The sequence below is a fragment of the Lingula anatina genome, chromosome 6 (assembly GCF_051362555.1).
Source record: "Lingula anatina isolate TDL-2025a chromosome 6, LinAna3.0, whole genome shotgun sequence".
NCBI classification, from domain to species: Eukaryota; Metazoa; Brachiopoda; class Lingulata; order Lingulida; family Lingulidae; genus Lingula; species Lingula anatina.
In genome coordinates, this window is record NC_141772.1 from 12,094,287 (window position 1) to 12,113,283 (window position 18,997).

The window sequence follows — 18,997 nt, forward strand, 5'->3', positions numbered from 1 at the left end:
TATCTTACTCCACTCTTAATCCCAGGTTAAACTGCAAATTTTAAAGTTTTTGGCAATATAGGTGGGTTTTCAGTTACCCCTTCACATATAAAAAATATAGTGAAGCAATGCATAATAACATTATGTCGTGTGACTGCCCAAGTCTTCCCTTACACGTTAATGCCATGAAACATCTCAAGGAAGCTTTGCAGTAGTGGCATATTCATTGCTCAAAGATGCTGCTGCACGGGCACCGGGCCTCAAAATTAATGGCGCCAATTTTTAAAACAATCGGTTCCGTAAGTTCTAATTTTATTCAGATAAAAAAAGTGTGAGCAATATCAAGATGACGTAGCTTAACTGTAAATAAACAACATGTTTGCTCGTGCTATTTAGCGGGATACTCAATGGTGTTCACGTGATCGCAATAACTCTGTATATCAGAATGAAGAGCGTGGACGCAGTTGAACTTGATACCAGCATAATAATAATAAACAAGAACCCTGATTTAGGCCTACAAAACAAAGATAGCAGCCATTTCTACGCGTGCTCTAGAAGTAGGTCCTGCACCACTGAGGACGTTGCAAACTTGTCGACATAGAGCATCAAACAGGTAAGATGACATCCCAGAGAGTAAAAGTTTTGTTTGTGGGGAAAATGCGAAGTATTTAAAGTAAGTTGACATTAGTTTTTCAATATTATTGTCATCTTTGTTGTTTACCATGAAGTAATTTCGGTAATACAAAACATTTACCTGCCGAGCAAAAGCGTCAATTTTTTTATTAATTCCGAAACTAAACTAACACGGCTATATGTAAAGAGTTTCTTTATCCTAAAAAAAAGGATGTAAGCTAATTTGGAACCAGTAAACTCCAGGACTACGAAGTGACTTTATTCATCTCAAGCGTCAGACATCGTTTTTAAAAACAGTTTAGTCCTTTATTTTGAGCGACTATAAAATCCTACAATACTGGGTCCAAAGGCCCTACACAAAATGACAAATAAATTCTCTCTCTCTCTCTCTCTCTCTGCAAGGATGCTATAGACAGCTCGGACACTCGCATGCATGGGAACCATGGGTTCTTCACTTGTTAACTGTGGTATCCTCACATAATGAAATCACACCAATACCTCCGCCCGCTCCGCGTTTGTCTATTTTAAAAAATTGCTTGTCCTGCGTTATGTTTACATCACCAATTACATGCATGGTCAATAGCGTGTTTTTTCCAATAGTCTGTGACCCATTTATGACGTTCAAAGTTTACACATTTTATTGACGGAGCGGTGTTATTTAGAACAGTTCATTTGCCAGGTATAGGACGTCTGCGTGGTAGCAAGTCTGGGTAAAGTTTTAAAAGCGATAATATTTAATACATAGATCACTGACGTCGCCTAGATCTCTATCTGGGGTTTTAGAAGAACTTGTAACTCATTTGGACTGGGTTAGTTAAGGCCAACGTAGAGGCAGCAGGCAGACGAAGAACTTTCTTATGACCTCGGATACATAGAATGTAAACACAGGCGTTGAGTGGTGAGGGAAACAAAGCCAGACAAAGCCGTGACGACGTTAATGGGACGGGCGAATGGCAGTACTGCACGGACGGCAAAAGACGACGGACAATAGTTGGTACGTATAGTCTGGGATCGATTTGCTGGTCCTGAGTAGGCCTATAGTTATTTCGGTATCAAAAGACTTTCTAGACTTTTATGACACGGTGCTGTGTGAACTCTGATGCCTATTCAGCCTATTGGTCTAGTCAACAGTGAGCAGAATATTTACCTGGCTTGGCAAGTCGGCTGTTTATGGTCACTTCAAATGGATACAACTACAAAACAAAACGCACAGAATTAACGATGCAGGTATTGATGGTGTATACGTACCAGTACAGTAATGTGGGGCACCGTTTAATACTATACAGTGTACGTTCCAACTTCATTCAATGTCATCAAGGCAACAGAACAAAGGAAAAATTAATAACGTATGTGACCTCATAGAAGTGCACAGTAAATTATAGTTCTTCTAGCATATACGTAGTTACTATAGTCTTGGCTGTACAGGTATATATGACTGTTCATATGCACTCAAGGACACACCGACAGCGACACCAGGTCACGGTGAGGTGATGAAATAGGCCAAGTGAGAGTCTGTGTAAAATTTTTAATATTCATAACAAGTCTCTGTTGTACGCCAGGACTTAGCTACTACTGATACAATGACAACATCATGCAAGTAAACCATTAGCTGCAAGGTCGCCGAAAAAGCGCTCGTTTTATTTTTTATACTTTTTTATAGCAAATACAACTCGCCTAACTCTGCATAATAGTCCGTGAGAGGGACTGCAAGTGCTGAGAGATATGTCTATTTGAGATAACTTCACTTATTGCGACCCTATCTACGGTATATGTACCTAACCCTTTCTTAGTGTGCCTAGACTCATCGTCTAGCCGTGCAAACTTTGCCCCTGTACTATCGATAAGTACCTGCTAAGAATTATATAATAGTGCACGTAATGTGCTCAGATCAGTTGGCTTTCATGGCCTTCATAGATATATAGGAGCAGGAGAACCGAGCCTTAATTGGTACATGAACACTGGGAGCTCATTCCCATAGAAACTATCGGTCTACGCAGATCGATCCAACTCCGCACCAAACATTTTCTCGACCCAAGGTCTGGAAATGCAGCGATCTCAAAGCACGGTCTTTGTCAAGGATTTCATACAACTCCTTCGTCAGTGTTAAGGGCATGTTCTACACAGGCCGACTCTCAGCAGTAAGGATATTATCTGTATAAAAATACAACGCAAAGTTTTCGCAAAATACGCCCCCCCCCCCCTCCTCTTAAACCAATCTGGCGCGTTTGGGAAAACTAACAAAACTTCTAAATAAGATAAAAGTTGATCGATTTTAAGATGTAGTTGTGACCTACCAGGTCTTATCCCTTTGAGATGCGTTATCAACACAGTCAATCAATCTCATACAAACGCTTAAATTATTGGTTATCTATAGTTCAATTTTTCCCACATTCCTTTTGTTGGTGTGCGTGCGTGCGTGCGTGCGCGTTTGCATTAAACGAGTCGGAGCGCACTATGTACAAGGTCGCCTAGACATATCTTCTGTAAACAAAAACTTTGTAGGACGTTGACATATAAGTGTTTATTTGATTTTGATACAACGGTGGCTGGGTCGCACATAATATGTAGTCTGATTAATACAGTTTTATATCTTCCTTCCAGCTTATTATAGCTCTCTCTCTCTCCCCCCCTCTCTCTCTCTCTCTCTCTCTCTCTCTCTCTCTCTGTGTGTGTGTGTGTGTATTTAATACTTTGAAAATAGACATCAAATAAAACGACTCTGATTATTTCAGAAATAGAACACTGGATCGACGGATATGGGTTTCAAGGACACTGCGCGTGCAATAGGACCGGAGAGCTTCGGCCTCGTGCTTGTCCTGGGACTGGCCGTGGTGTTCGTGCTGGCGTTCACCAACCAACTCCCCTTTCTCCCCGCCGTCGACAAGAACTTGCAGACCTGGGGCAGTTTGGTGGGAATAGCCTTTGCCGTCCCCAGCACTCTGATATCTGTTAAACTAGGGATGCGGGCTAGGAAAAAGGTGGCTGCGTTGAGGGAGAAGGACGTAGAAAGGCAGGCGCTTCTGCATCATGAAGTTCACGAAAGTTATCGTTCTATCGAGGCTTTTCGAGAACAGAGCGAAAGCATGATAAAACAGCTGGAACATGCTATTTCGCAGAATAAGGAGATTTTACAAGTCCTGCGTTCCCCAGAGGCGCCTATAAAAACTGTAAAACCACAAAAGCCCAAACTTGAAATGAAGATGGTCCTATTAGGAGAAGCCGATACGGGAAAGACCACTCTCAAGGACAGGTGGTTGTTCAAATCGTCTCTCAGAAAAGATTACAAAGCCACGACCGACGCCGAGTGTGGCGTAGGTCACGTGAATACAACTGCTGGTGCCGTTGCCATACAAGTTTGGGACACAGCCGGACACGATAAATTAACGCACAAAGCGAAAAAATATTACAGTGGGAGCAACTGCTGTGGCATCGTGTTTGATGTGTCCCGCCACGAGACATACTTAAAAGCAGTGCGCTGGTACGAAGACTTTCTCTCTCACGGCCCCGGCGATGACGCCTTCGTAGCTTTTATAGGCAACAAGGTCGATCTACCCTGGGATCCCCAACTGCCGTCCAGAAAGGAACTGGAACATAATATAGACCACCCGTGCTTTTTTGTATCGACCAAAACGGGGTTAAATGTTGATCACGCGTTTGATATGATGTCACTTGGGGCCGTTGTTAAGCATCGTCTGGTTGACCGAAAGCAAGCGTCTTTAAAGAAGCAAGAAAATCGCAGACGACAAACTATGATTAGGAGAGAAACCGCGCCTGTAATGAGTATACAATATGCATAAATTTTGTGCGATTTACGAATGAGTTTAGTGGTACATGGGAATCGACTTGATCCAAAGGACCGGCAGCAATATGACCATTCCTTAGATTATCCAAAAGTGGCCAGACCCTTTCCGCCTTACTTCAGTTTTACGCTGGAAAAAACATTGAAAATGAGAACTGGTCACCAAATTTCCAAATTGGACCAAGACTGACTGTGTTGCGTAGGCCTGTCGACAATTTTCGCGTTTTTTTTTTTTTTTTTTTTTTTTTGAAGCGTTGAAAAGTCTCCAGGCCTAACCGGCGTACTTAAAGTGAAGAAAAATGAATGAAAAAACTATGACAGAGTTAGTCGGATGGTTATGTCTGAGCACCATTATTTTAGAGGGAAAATTTCTAAAATGACAATGGTGTCTTCTTCAGACTTGAGTTTGCGAAAAGTTTATTTAAGTGCGATATGCGATATATTACTTGGACCTTTTTACCGAGGGTCTTTTAGTTCTGGCAAACCTATTGAACAATTTGAAAATATGAGACATTTATAAAGCTGCCGCATTCCCCGTACTTATTTCCAAAAGTGAGATTTCAACCACACCCCGAACACGGTGTATTAATCAACTTTTTTATTCTTTCCATGTTATGCAGCATCTATGGTCACCTACTGGAAACGGAAAACCACTCGAAACCCAGTGATGATATCTTTATCAAAAATTAACTACCGTTGAAGGCGTAATCTCTTTCTCTATAGGGGCCAGTATTTATATGGTTATTCAACAGCGATATTGCCCATTCCTGTGTACAATTACTTTGATCTCATTGTGTAAGAGAGACTGAGGAACAACGATGCACCTTGGTTTGTATTCTGAAAAATGTGACACTAAGGCAGATTTGAAGATGTGTTTTTAGTTCATCTCAAAGCCAACATATGCGTTGGACCCTTTTAAATATGTGCAATAAATTGTGGTGTTTATAATAAAAATAGTCGGATCTATGGTTGGCTTACACGTTTTTAATGACTGGCCATGACTCCTTAATGCCCGATCTTGGCAGCGTTATGTAAGGCATTGTAATGTGACATGCAAAAACATTGCAGTGACGTAACGTTTCGTCAAATAAGTGCTGAGAGCTGAGATAAACAAAACAGAATAAATGTATGATAATACTCAGTGTGTGCAAAATTTTCGTCCTGTAGGTTTTAAAAGTCGAAAAGTTTACAAACATTAAAAAAGTTCCATTGAAGTGAATGTGTTTTGAAATTTGAAAACTTATTCTATTGCACATTTTCTTATTCACATCCATCACGTGTGGGTTGTTGGCCTCTCGATTGTCTAGAAATGTATCCATAATTGGGTTAAATAATTTAAAAAAAAAATACCACAAGACTTGATAACCTCGACACGCTTAAGGCGAAACAACACAGCACAGTAGAATTATCAGTTATGTATTCAAATGTTGTCACATGTACGGCATTCAGAAACGTTTTGTTCTTTCCTAGCATGCCTCGCCAATTTTAATCAAAAGTTTGATTAAACCTATACATTGCTCTTATAGATATGTTTTATGGAAGTTATTATTTTTCACTGAAACATTTAAGCCAATTGTTACAGTTGTTGTTGTTGTTGTCGTGTGTGTCTTTGTTGGCGGTAATCGTGCAAGGAAGAGGCGTTCTTGTAACTCGCAAACATCATTGTGGTCATCACATTAAGCTGTTTAACGCAAATGGCTCTACTTGCACGTGAAATGATGTGACACCTTTAACTGTCACCAGAGATTCGTGCGGCGAGTCAAGTACAAATGATAGCAAATTAACCACAGTCACGACAACAAGTAGAGTGGTGGTCGGCGAGCTATAGAAATTGTCCATGTTGTCAAGAGATTTTTTCTGAGAAAATTTCATATACTTCTGCTATTTTATCTGGGATACTCTGCATCAATTATCAATGTCTTTTAACATTTAAGTTTAGTATAAAAGCGCCTTCAATCACACAATGTTAAGTTTAAAAATTAAACGTTTACTTTCTGGAAAAGAACTATGCAAAAAAAAAATAATAATAACTCAAATTGTAATTTGTGTCTTAATTAATCTTACCTAAATAAGCTTCTCAACACGTCTTTATGTTTTGATCAAACATGCCGTATGTGCACCCGTACGGAGCAGATTCTCATTAAACAATAGAATATTCCTATATTTTATCTTCCTATCACTGTTGCCAGCATAAGAGAGTACTTTGATTTTTCTTCTTGTCTTATGACAGTCACGAATCCATGACATGCATGCACAGTAACACGATAAATGTTATACAATCCCTTTTCCGGAGAGTGGACGTCTAATTTGTTATCGCGAGTCATGCTTACCTAATGTTTATTTCCGATTCAATTCACTTTTGCCTCTGTCACGCTAAAATCCGTTCTTACAGCAACATGTAACGACTACTCTTCGCGTTGGAAATAAGTTAATAACTACACATAAACATTTATAACAACAACAAACAAACCCCGAAAACTGGTGATAAACGCTCTTATTATTTCGACAAATTTTGCTTTGTAAAATCACTCTAATTACAGAGACTCATCTACCCACAAGAATAAAGAGAGGTCGCAGACCAATTTTCTGTAAACACCAAAAGAATGGAAAAAGGAAAAAAATATATATGACAGGTAAAACCATTTTTTTATCTGGAGCTTGTAATATTTCCTTCACTAAAGTGCATCATATGCTTACAATATATTAAGAATGGACGCTACAGATATTCCATGTAATCGTCCAAAGACAGTGAGGTACTTCTTGGTTAATAGCTGTACAACAGCCTACATGACAAAATAGTAGCACCATTGCTAACAGAACTTCTCTGCTTTGTAACTTATGCCCCATTCACATATATATATTTATTTCCCAGATGCAGTTTTAATTTTAAAAAGCCATAGGTGGCAAATTTGTTGGCAAATAATGTCATCGTGGAACGACATTAATCAGTTTGTGATACCTTTTCATACGCCTATGTACTTTTTTCATCCAAAATAATTTATTCAATCGTACTTATTTTATATCGTTTGCACTTTAGCGTCTCCACGTTAATTCAGTGCAATTTCCTATCATTCCGCGCGTGATCTAAAATGTTAATATATAACATTTTAATTGGTTTTAGCACATTTTTCAAATGGCCATGACTTAACAATAATATATTACAACAATGAGCTGTACTAATCTATAACTAAAATTTTTACGTACAATGTACATGACACTGATAATAATACACTTAAACAATGCGGTCTGCGTGTCTTGAAGCACTGTTTCAATGTGTAAATAATGTTAGTTTAAATACATATACAATACCAAATTTTCACAACAAAGAACGTTGAATGTTCTTAAAATAGCATGATCAAATGAGATTGTTTTACTTTGACAAAAAAAATATCGCTAACTATGTCTTTAACTATCCCGTTATTGGGGAAAATAATCTCGATTTAAACCATGGCAAGCCCGTTAGTTCTTTTTACATGAGCGCAGCCAAGCACTTCTATGTGTCGAAGACATATCTTTTTTCCTTATTTTGCAACATTTCGAAAATTGACAGCATTTCCGCCGCAGTTTCTATTAGATAAGGACCTTGTTACTGATAAAAATTCCAAATACTGGTCAAATTGAGAGAGTCATTTCCAAACCCTTTAAATCCTATGTACAGATAGGTTCGTGTACGTAGAGCTTGTATAAACGTGCAAATGAATGTGTTCAGGTATGTGTGTGTGTGTGTGTGCGCGCGCTCGCGCGCGTGTGTGTGTGTGTGTGTGAGAGAGAGAGAGAGAGGACGTTTGTTCACTCTGACTCAGTATAAATTTGTATACACGCATGCTTGCGTATTTGGTGCAGTCCGGTGTATGACTGCGTGTATGTTCAGGATAACGTATCCGTCTATTTGCCTCTTTTACACAGCGTGTTCTCTCAAACCACCAAAAGAGCCTGCCCCAACAAGCTGCCGATGGCAACAAAAAGAGTAAACCAAACGGACACAAGATAAGAGGGCGCGTTATTCCCGCCAGCGTCAACAACAGCACGTGGAACGGCTGTAGACAGTGTTGGATCAAACCCCGTGGATGTCCCTCGATCACCGTTACCAGTAGCTACGGAATTATTACCAGGCTGAGTGGCAGAAGAGGGCGTGGTCGTGGTAGCATTGGGCGTGGCAGTAGGAGTTGCAGTGAGGGTTGTAGTGGTAAGCCTGGTCGAAGTACTGGGCTTAGAAGTTGTAGTAGGAGTGGTCGTGGTCGTGGTGGTGGGCGTGGTAGAGGGCGTGGTAGATGGCGTGGATGTGGGCGTTGGAGTGGTGAGCCTGGTCGAGGTTTTAGTGGTCTGCATTGTTGTAGTACTGGACTCAGAAGTTGCAGTAGGAGTGGTCGTAGGCGTGGTAGAGGGCGTGGAAGTAGGCGTGGTAGTGGTCGCAGTTAAAGCGGGCGTCGTTGATACTGGATCGTTACAAAAATCGCCGGTGCACGCGCAAACGTGCCCCCCGAAGGTAGCCAAGAGGCCCATTCCTGCGAACATCTCGATAGTCGATTGAAAGGGCCCGAAATTGTTGTCAATATCCCAGCATCCTACAGGGAATTCCTGGCTGTTTGTTACTTCCCCGTCCCAGCATCCTGATACCCTTTGGTGTATAACAGCCGCCTCTGGTTCATCAGGCTAGAATTCAATACTTATCATTAGAGCATTAGTTCGTCTTTTTTTTCATTAATCATTCGTCCATGGATACGCTCCATTCACCAGGCTCATTCATTTAATGATTTGTTCGTTGGTTCATTCATTCATTCATTCAGTGATTCATCCCCCCCTCCCCTCCACACACACACACACATATTCTTTTATGAGTTTGTTCGGCCGTTTATTCTTGCATTCGCAGTACAACTCCTGCTATAAGCATGCCGCATTCAATTGTAAACTTACCACCGAGAGTGAAAACGTAGTTATACCGCTCAAGCAGGTGGTGTCCGTTTGACAGTCGGTGTCGTTGTACTCAGCGGCGTCGCACGAGACGTAGTTGAACTGGAGCGCTGATCCAACCATCCCGAGGGTCATTTGAAGGAGCATGTCATTGGTCCCATTGTAGCCAAGGGCAACATTGCTACACGCTTTACATTTTGATGCGCATTCCACTGAAAAAAAATAATAACATAAAATAAAGAAAATATATATGTGTATGTGCGTTTATCCATACATTGATTTTGTCATGAAAACGAAACCCTAATACTTTGTGATTACATTTTTGACAGGCAAGAAACTATAAGTTCAGTATTAAAAAGATCTTGAATATAAAAAATGAGACATTTTTCCTTAATTTGCTCAAAATTCTGTCCCGGTTTCATGCTCCTTACTTTCATGGCAGCGGATGGATTTTAAAGACATGTCTTCGTGTTGGTATTTTATTGAAACAGATCGAAAGGAATAGGCTTTATTACGTGCAAAATCATACAAAAAATTATTTCGGTCTGATTCTAAATCCAAACTAAACCGTTGGGACCACTTTCACAGCCAGTAAGCTGTTGGTCTAAAATATTATATCACAAAGCCATGTTTCCTGCAGAGATAATAAATGTCATATGATATTCGTCTTTTTACTATTTGTATGCCACAGCATTTCGTATTTAACAATTCTTTTTACCGTGATCTTCTTAAATGGTACAATTTACTACCATTTTACACGGTTATCTAACTGTCGCCAAAATGGTCATTATCAATTGCAATAATAGGTAAATTGGAACAATGAAAAAGACCGTTTGTCTTTCGTCAACTCATCTCTCTTGGTCTCATCCTTTCTGTCACAAAATCCTATCCAAAACTCCCCCCCCCCCAAAAAAAAAAAATAATAATAATAAATCAAATAGATAAATACATTAATCTACCCTGTCACGTTGAAGCCAATGGTTACAAAATCCCTAGACGTTATGTAACACCTCGCCACGCACAAATCACATTAGCCATTTTCTGTCACGACGTACATGCAAACAGCGCAATCGTTCCTGACTTCTGCGGACCACATTACCGATTTCTCCACATGCACGCGAATGCTAAGCATGACCCAGTTCGCTTGATTTCCCTCTCCCAATTTACCTGTGACATAACAACGCCTTTCACTATCAGACCATGCGCGCAGCATGCAATTGGGGAATTTCTGTTCCATCTTTCTGTTGCATATTAAATTGTAGTACTGTCTGCTTTGAGTTGCCTTTATTTGCTTAACGGTGTAACCTATCTGATAATATTTATATTTCACTGTGTATTTTCCTATTTAAAATCTGTTGACGTCTTTAAGACCTAAATGTTCGCATTTTTTTTAATCAAAGTGGCCTCGAAAACATGGTTATACAAGACTGCATTCACTCCAGAACTAATATCTTTTACAGACAGAGAAAGATTGTTCTTTATCACAGCTCACTATCCTGTGCTTCCTTTTAAAGGAGACGAATGAAAAATTTGAGAGATACACACAGAGGCAAGCATTCATTTAAAAAGTTCAGCGCGTTATAAGCCGTCTATTCGTATTGCCATGGGTGTCCTTTATCCTTGTGCAAAAACACAACTGACCACTGGACAGACTGTGGAATGCTTATCGTTAACGCATTTATGACGGTTGACAATCTTGAAAAGTTGCAAAACAACCCGTCGGCTGAAATCGATCCCATGTTTTGATTATTTTTACTTCGGTCAAGGTTTGTGTTACAAGGCAGACGCAAACGGAGAGCGTTTCTTTGTGTGAAAACAAACTTGAAAGCAAATAAAGGACAAAAGGAAAGCCTAATCCGCAAGTGACATAACAAAACTTTACAAAAATAAATTATAATGATAAAAGAAATGGGAAAAGAGAGAGATCTAGAGAAGTACAAAAAATAAAAAATACCGGCCAACGGTCCTTCACGAATATACTTTACATGGATACTTTAATGAGAACACTAATACTATTTGCCTCTCCGAACAGTTAACTCAGGTATATACTGTATAATATGATATAGAAAATCATATTGCGTTAATTTTGGTATGAGAGGAGACTTATTAGCTATTGGGTATAATAACAGAAAGGGCGAAACACGGCGGCGTGTCGCATCCATAACTGAACGTACCTTTACAGTTATAACCCAGCTAGTATTATTTTTACTCTGAAAGAAATCGCTCAACCTTTTCATTATCCTATAATGGAACACAGAAATATTTATAGTTCTAGATTTTTCATTTTACATAATTACAACAGCAAACCCCGCTACTCTTATTTCATAATTTGCGGGAGGTTGTTATCTCGCACTTATAATAGAGGTCTTCTCATACCAAGATCGATCTAACAGGATCGCTCCATCTCCGAGGGGTTTCTAGCTAAATTGCTTTCAGCTTAAGCGGTTTAGATGTTTGGCACGTCTACTGAAGCTGTTAAACGATAATTGATTTCCCCCTACCAGCTTCAGTAGGCGTGACAGACATCTAAGCCGCCGAAGTTGATTGCAATTTAGCGAGAATCCCCTCGGAGATAGATCGATTTACAGTTAGTACGATAGGGTCTGGGAATGGTCCCTTAGATAATTATGCGGCGCTCTCTCTCTGTCTCTCTCTCTCTCTCTCTGTCCATTGTTATTGTCTTTATTGGTATGCTGAGTGTCTGTTCATATGACAAAATACTTCATATCCTTTCATGGATGAAATCACTGACAGCATCATTAAACCAGGATTAAATGGCTCAGTGGGTTTAAATTCATGTCCTTGAACTCGCTAGTTCAAAGGTTGCCTTTGACCAATGGAAACTTAAGCTAGAAGTACCAATATTAGATACTACACAAGCAGCCACCTCTTCAACAAATAGCATGTGGTATATGGGAAATAAGTGTTGTATGGACTGAAAAAATTTAAAAAATACCCATTTATTTGTTTCCTACTGTACCTCTAGATCTGCTGTCAAATATCAATAGCATTTCACATTGCAGCACACGTGCGAAGGCGCGCATGTTAATTGAGCGTTGAGTCGCACACGGGAGCACGAGTTTCAGAGAGAGAGAGAGAGAGAGAGAGAGAGAGAGGAGGGAGAGAAAGAAACCTTTAAGAGATGTACAACGCGTGATTTAGAAGCCTATGTTTTATTCCGCAGCAATATCCTGACATGGTAGTATATTTTCCGAACTGCGGATGCAAAAAACAAATCTAGGAATAAGTCTGACAATTTGGATGGAAAATTCTTGGAATTGGAAACTTTCTTACTTCTGCTTTTCTTTCGGGTTATTTTGATATGTATTCTAATGATGCAGATTGGAGGTATTATGTTATGGTATAGAAAATAATGACTCACACGATTCTGTTATAAAATGTCAAACGTCTTAAGTTTTTTTCTACTGCTATAATTCAAAATGCCCCTCCGTTGATAAAGCACTGACGATTCATATCGAAATTATTTCATATTTATACTAAATGTTTGATTATTAACGTTTACTTCTCACAAATGTATCCATTGTATAACCTGTAGATGAGAGTGCCTGCAAATTTATCTATGAACATTCAAGTACTCAAATAAAATTATTATTATGATTATTATTATTATTATGTAATAGTTATGACATAAGGATATCATATTATATCCATCACATGCACGTTTGCAACATTTATCCATGACATAAACAACGCACAAGTTATTAAAGGGATAATAACTCTTCGTATGAGATCTATATTTCACAATAAAAGCATTGTGAATAACTCATAGAAATATAATATATTCTGATTTACCACAAAAACAGCAGTTATAGCTATTATTCTGATATCTGAGCTTGTCTTCAGACCACGTGACCTCTACTGATGGCTATACTCTATTAAAATCTCTTAAGAGATTTTAACAAAAAAAACAAACTTTTTAGAAAAAAACCAGGGAATATCTTTGAATGTAAAAATGGATTCATTAACCATTGGTAAGTATGGGAAAATTGTTGTTTACTCCAGGAAAATTCATTTTTTGGCCAAAACGAAGAGTTATTATCCCTTTAAGTGTTTTAAAAAAATTTTAAGTCCAACAGCGTTTAGACGAACGTGTGTACTATGGATGATAACACGAAGTGATCACGTATATACGAAATTTCTCCATATTTATAGTAGTTTTAGTTTCTAAGATTAGAAAGATCAACGTGCACCTCGCTCTCCACAACAATGTCAACTACTAGTACACGTGGCATTAAATTTAATAAGAAGGATGGGTCTGGTAATACCTTTAATATTACCTTAGTATCACCTGTTATACCTTTCACAGCTGTGATGGTTTACCTTACACATCTGTCATGTAGTAAACATCGTTTAAGTAATTAAAACATGAGCGGTTCAATAGTTATTGCGGCACGTACGATTTTTCTGACTAATTGCGTTAACTGTTCGCAAAAATAATTAAACTAGGTAACATTTATTAGATACATTTATGATTAATTTGTTTGTTTATTCAGTTAATTGCCTATTGACAGGACATTTTGAAAAAGAATCATTCGATCGCTTACGGAGGTCCAATTAAAATATGCGCTGTCGTACCTGTTGACAACAAAAAGATCTTATTGATTCAAACATGCATTCTTTTGAAATAAATGCACCGTAGTGATGCGTTGTGAAAAAGCATCATAAATACCGGAAAAAAGGCATTCGAAGGAGTGCTTTAGCACAAAAAGCCACCTGTTTTATCTTAAACATGGTTTCACTTCCTAAAATTTATAAGTACCAAAATAAAATAAATGATAAAAAATCTTTAATGAGTATGTAAGTACGGAAAAACAAATGTCTCCTACCTTTGACGATGCAGAAGAAGATACACAGCACAGCAAACGCATGTCCTACAGTTCGACGATTGTCCCCCATGCTTTTGTTGAACCAGCCACACCCTTCTGGCGTACTTGTTATCAAAACCCTACAAAATATGCAAAATTATCAGCGCAAAAGCCCCGTCTACAAAAGTATACCTGACAGCAACGTGAACACCCCTATTATTGTACACACCTTAAGCCTCGTCCGTATTTATACGAACCCGAAGAGGTTGCAAGACCGAGTTAAATCTCTCTCGCATTCAAAAACTCTCACGGTTGTTTACTGGCTCATATAAACACTGCACGTATATGGTTTAACGCATTTATCCAATATGCGGAGATGGTAATAATACCCTGACCACACGAAACCAGCGTCACATTGAAACTAGGAGGCTGTTTGACCTTTGACCAATAATGTGTCGCTCCGCACCAGGCAAGTAAAGCAAATATACTTGCAAGCAACATTTCAGATAAAAATCACTATGCTTCAGAGACTGATGTTTTAGAACAAAAATAATGAGTAAAAAGATACCGAGAAGATGAAACGCAGACGTGTAAATGGGTCTATTTTCTCTATCGAAGGTAAACATAACCAACAGTCAAACAAGGAGGATACGTACCTACGTCAAATTGCTTGTTTGAGATCTATTTTAGAAAATTAAAAAATTGTGAAAATACAGTTATTTAAAACAGTATTTATTTAAAACACAAAAAATCATTTAAAGTTGTTTAAATCGAAAATTTTGTGAAAACAAGTTTACAGGGGCTAGAAAAATAGGTTTTTAGACTTACTTGAATGCAGGCCCGGTTTAACAAAAAACTTAAGTTAGTCCCTGGCTAAGAACTTTATTACCAAGGTTACCTGACCACATGGGCACATCTTGCCCTATCAGGAGCAGTATAACGGCAATCTCATGTAAATCCTAATCTAAGCCAGGGAACTAACTTAATTTTTTTTTTTTTTTTTTTTTTTTTTTTTTTTTTTTTTTTTTTTAAAACTGGGGCCAGGTCATTAAGGTTAAAGTGACAGCAAATAAAGCGTTTCACTCAAAAAAGTCCACAAACTTGGCTAAGTACTTAGTATCTTTGTATCAAAGAATGGCTGTGATTCGACGCTGTTGCTGTTTGACAAAAGTAGGTTTTTTGTTGTTACACAATGGCTAAATAACAGCCAATATCGATGTGCAGATATACATGTTGGGCAAATATTTGTATAAAGCTGGAAAATCGTTGTGCGACGCTAAGTCATTCTTTTTATCACCTGCTTGCTCACTGTGAGGAGCACGATTTCTGTAAAACTTGTTTTACTAACAGTATTATCGTATTACAAATGTGTACGATTCTTTTCCACATTTATGTATAAGATATATAAACATTAACTGTGTTTCTTCATTTTCTACCACCACCCAAATTCAGTGTGCAGTGAAATGTTTAGTTGGCAAGGGAGATTATCACAGCCATTCAGCTACTGCACTATAGGAATAGTGGGGGCCTCTTTGCAACCCCACAAACGAAATTTGTGCAAAAATCGTTTAAAAATAATAACTTTTGCTGACTCGTCACATCATAATTTTTAGGATGATGAGTCTTAATATTTCATATTTAATTTTTATCCCTAAGGCCATAACATTTAATGCAGGCAACAATTTGCCACATTGTTATTATTGTTAAAATTATTAGGATAGTGAGTTTATATAATAAAAGCGGCCTTGTTTGGCCAAATCACGAACACCCGATAGTCTTTGTTGCCTTCTCTTTTGTTATGAACGGGACTATGCAAGTTTGTGGTGCACTGGGATGGAGGAGACATAAAATGATTCAAAATGCGTTTTCACAAAGATTGATATTCAGACACTTTTATATTGGAGGCATATATGTATATTCATTTACACTGCGGTGATATTATAATTGTGTTATATATACCGACAAAGAATGGCACTTACTTATTTTGTGAAAGATCGTGACTGCCACATACTGTGCTGAAGGGTATATTCCACATCATTAACTAAATCCTGTTTTCCTTTTAAAATCCTTCTTATTTTACTGCCCGGTTAAATATGCATGATCGGGATCACGTTAACTCTCAATGGTTCAAGTGCGCTTAGCACACGAAACAGTCCACGGGAAATAAGATCTCACAGTTGCTGTATCACCTAACAGCATGGTGAAACAACTGAGAAATGTCACCGCTGGGACATGAAATGCGATAGCGGCGACACGAAGAATGCTGACATATGAATTGTTTCATTTTCATGCACTACACAGCGTGCGTAAGGAGTAAGGAGCTAGTTTTTATAGATGTGTGTGTGTGTGTGCGCGCGCGTGTGCGTGTGTGTGTCGTACTCTGTGGGTCATACATATAGTCACCGTGAAAAATTTACCGGTACCGAAGCATATGGTTAAACAAACAAATATTTTTAACAATATACCGACCCGGCAAAATGCATCCAAATACATGTATGTGCGCACTTCCTCTTCAAATAGAATGGGCACAGTAAGATTGGAAATGTCACGCTGTGCCTTTTAACGTATTATTGTCAAGCTGGATTGGCAAGATAGGACTTTTTGCACGGAAACGGTTCATACATAGTAAGAAAATTGTAGAATTGTGATCACTCCGCCTCTAATTTGAAATACATAGTGCGTCTTTCGGAAGAAAGAGGTCGAGTCTAAATTGATTATTAAAGAAGTAGGAGTTTAAGTTTTTGGGGTAGATTATTTTCATACCGTCTTAGCTAATATAAGCCATTCCTCACCGTGCAGCGAATCGACTTGTGCTGGTACAGCCGTACGCTATTTACGGTTCAAAATGACCCAAAGTCATTTGTATGATTTAATATTCTTCGAAGCTTCGAAGCATTCCTAACTCACATTTGCCAGATGAAAAAACCCAGAATAAAAGTACCTGATAACGATATTATCTCTTGAATACTCCAGAAGGCTAGGTTCTTTAAACAGTTGTGATTTATCGAGAACAAAGTAATCTTTGAATAATTTAAAATTTTAATTAAAATCAGAAATCATACAAAATATTGAATCCAAGTGAAAGCACGGGTCGAGCAATGATTTGTAGGTAGGGGAAAATGTTTTTTATTTTTATTTTTTTATTTTTTTATTTTTTTTTATTTTTTTTTTTTTTGACGAAAATCAAAATTGACGCAAATATCCCGTTGAGAATACTTTTACCTAACGTATACTGCACGGGATCTTTGCAATACACGGCGGAAACGGCTAAATGGCTCTCTTATTAGGAAGACATATGTTGACCAAAAGAAAAAAGGCACCCAGTAATGGAAGCATTCCAAGTAGATAAATTGTATGACTATTTATGAGGATTAATTTGAAAGACTCTTACTAAAAATGTAGTGTTTTTATTATTTTATTTAGACAGAGATGTTAGTTTGCACAGTTTTTTTTTTTTTTTTTTTTTTTATGGAAAGAAGTGAAAAAAAATTTTTTTCACACGATCAAATATCTAGTAGCTTCAAATAAACGTACAAATATCTAGCCAAAGATCAAATCAAACAGTCAAAGTAAAGTGTCATAAAAATCTGAATGCTTATTTCTGTAATTCGAAACGCTAGTTATTTCTTTCGGGTTCAATAATTCACAACGATATTTATGAATTGCGATTGCTCGCATTTCGATTTTTTACGTGGTCATCTATTACCTTGGACTGATCAATACTTTTATGTATGATCATGTTTTTTGGGATATTGTCCAAACGATCTGATCAAATTCGATACTAACATTTTAACAAAACGATTATAAGTGGACAGGGTGGGAGTGTTATTTTAATTTTAATTTCAGAAATAGCTCTGTCGATGGCTATTGTGAGAAAATAAGGATCGTTTAAAGCACACTAAAGGTGGTAAAATTGAAAGGAGAACGGAAGAAATTTAAGAAGAGCACGGGACAGGATTGATAGGTTAAAAAGGATATTCAGTGCATATCATGCAAACGTGTGCAATGAAGAAAGAATAATGACGTGGCTCAAGTTACCATATCTCTCTCCGCTGCCAATTTCGTGTATACGCGACAGTTTTTTCTTAAGAAACAGGAGGGGTCTACATAAAAAAGGAAATTTTAAAAAATGAACATGACAAATGTGTTAACTCTATTTCGAAGTAAATGATGTGAAATTCGCAGTGATTTAAACGATATTGTTTGATATATAAATTACCGGAAATTGAGACGTTTTAATTAATAGTCTTCAACCAGCCACATGTCGTCTGCGTAACGCATGCGCAGTCATCTTTTCCCTCTTTTGCACTTCTTAGGCTGGTGTTGTTGTTTATTAAAACTGAGATAAAACAGGCCTATGTTCCATACAGTATATTTATTAATGCTATTGTTTAATTTTTCTTTTTTTACGTGCTTCAGAAGTGGATATCAAACGGAAGAATCTTAAATCAAACCTGGTATCACTTTGAGAAACCCTGTAACGCTTTTGTCAGATTTATTGATCGTTTGAGAAATCTGGGGCAAGTTTTTTTCTTAATTGCTGAACATCCGTATCTTTCTTACGTTTTTTTCCAGCGCCTACTTAAATCAAGATAAATAGATCTTTTGCTTTTCAAGGATATTTTCTATTAATTAGAAAATAACAAACACGTAGATAGAGAGACATAATAGCTTTTTTCCACACGTTTAGATTTTTAAAAAAGCTTAAAAATCCAATTGTTAAGTGACAGAATTTACATAATATGTACATCATAATGATTACGGAAAGAGACTGAAAGATCTATGCCAACAGATCCTCCCCAACCGCCATTTTCATTTTTTTTTCTCTAATTCAACATAGCCAAGCATA

General features: G+C 37.9%; 2 protein-coding genes across 4 annotated transcripts; one reads left to right on the forward strand and one right to left on the reverse strand.

Moving 5' to 3' along the window:
• Window positions 1-430: 430 nt before the first annotated feature.
• Window positions 431-5,377, forward strand: LOC106179534 (uncharacterized). Of its 3 annotated transcripts, none has more exons than XM_013563211.2 (2): window positions 431-592; window positions 3,345-5,377. In XM_013563211.2, exon 2 carries the CDS (start codon window positions 3,369-3,371, stop codon window positions 4,407-4,409), a length of 1,041 nt encoding a protein of 346 aa, XP_013418665.1. In that variant the 5' UTR covers window positions 431-592; window positions 3,345-3,368; the 3' UTR covers window positions 4,410-5,377. The 3 variants fall into 3 exon arrangements, with proteins under 3 accessions (XP_013418665.1, XP_013418664.1, XP_013418667.1); XM_013563210.2 differs by lacking the exon at window positions 431-592 and adding an exon at window positions 1,196-1,606; XM_013563213.2 differs by lacking the exon at window positions 431-592 and adding an exon at window positions 1,650-1,839.
• A 1,513-nt stretch (window positions 5,378-6,890) lies between these two features.
• On the reverse strand, window positions 6,891-14,564 carry LOC106179503 (uncharacterized). Its single transcript, XM_087016287.1, has 4 exons — window positions 14,378-14,564; window positions 14,170-14,288; window positions 9,326-9,534; window positions 6,891-9,064 (listed from the first exon to the last, which is right to left on the reverse strand). Exons 2-4 carry the CDS (start codon window positions 14,237-14,239, stop codon window positions 8,327-8,329), a joined length of 1,017 nt encoding a protein of 338 aa, XP_086872413.1. The 5' UTR covers window positions 14,240-14,288; window positions 14,378-14,564; the 3' UTR covers window positions 6,891-8,326.
• Window positions 14,565-18,997: the final 4,433 nt, after the last annotated feature.

Bases quoted from the DNA above. Each gene is read 5' to 3' on its own strand.
- LOC106179534 (XM_013563211.2), top strand. From the start codon at position 3,369: ATGGGTTTCAAGGACACTGCGCGTGCAATAGGACCGGAGAGCTTCGGC.
- LOC106179503 (XM_087016287.1), bottom strand. From the start codon at position 14,239: ATGGGGGACAATCGTCGAACTGTAGGACATGCGTTTGCTGTGCTGTGT. The intron at 9,535-14,169 runs GTAGGAGACATT...ATTTTTTTTCAG, and splicing joins CTTCTTCTGCATCGTCAAAG to TGGAATGCGCATCAAAATGT. The intron at 9,065-9,325 runs GTAAGTTTACAA...ATTGAATTCTAG, and splicing joins CTACGTTTTCACTCTCGGTG to CCTGATGAACCAGAGGCGGC.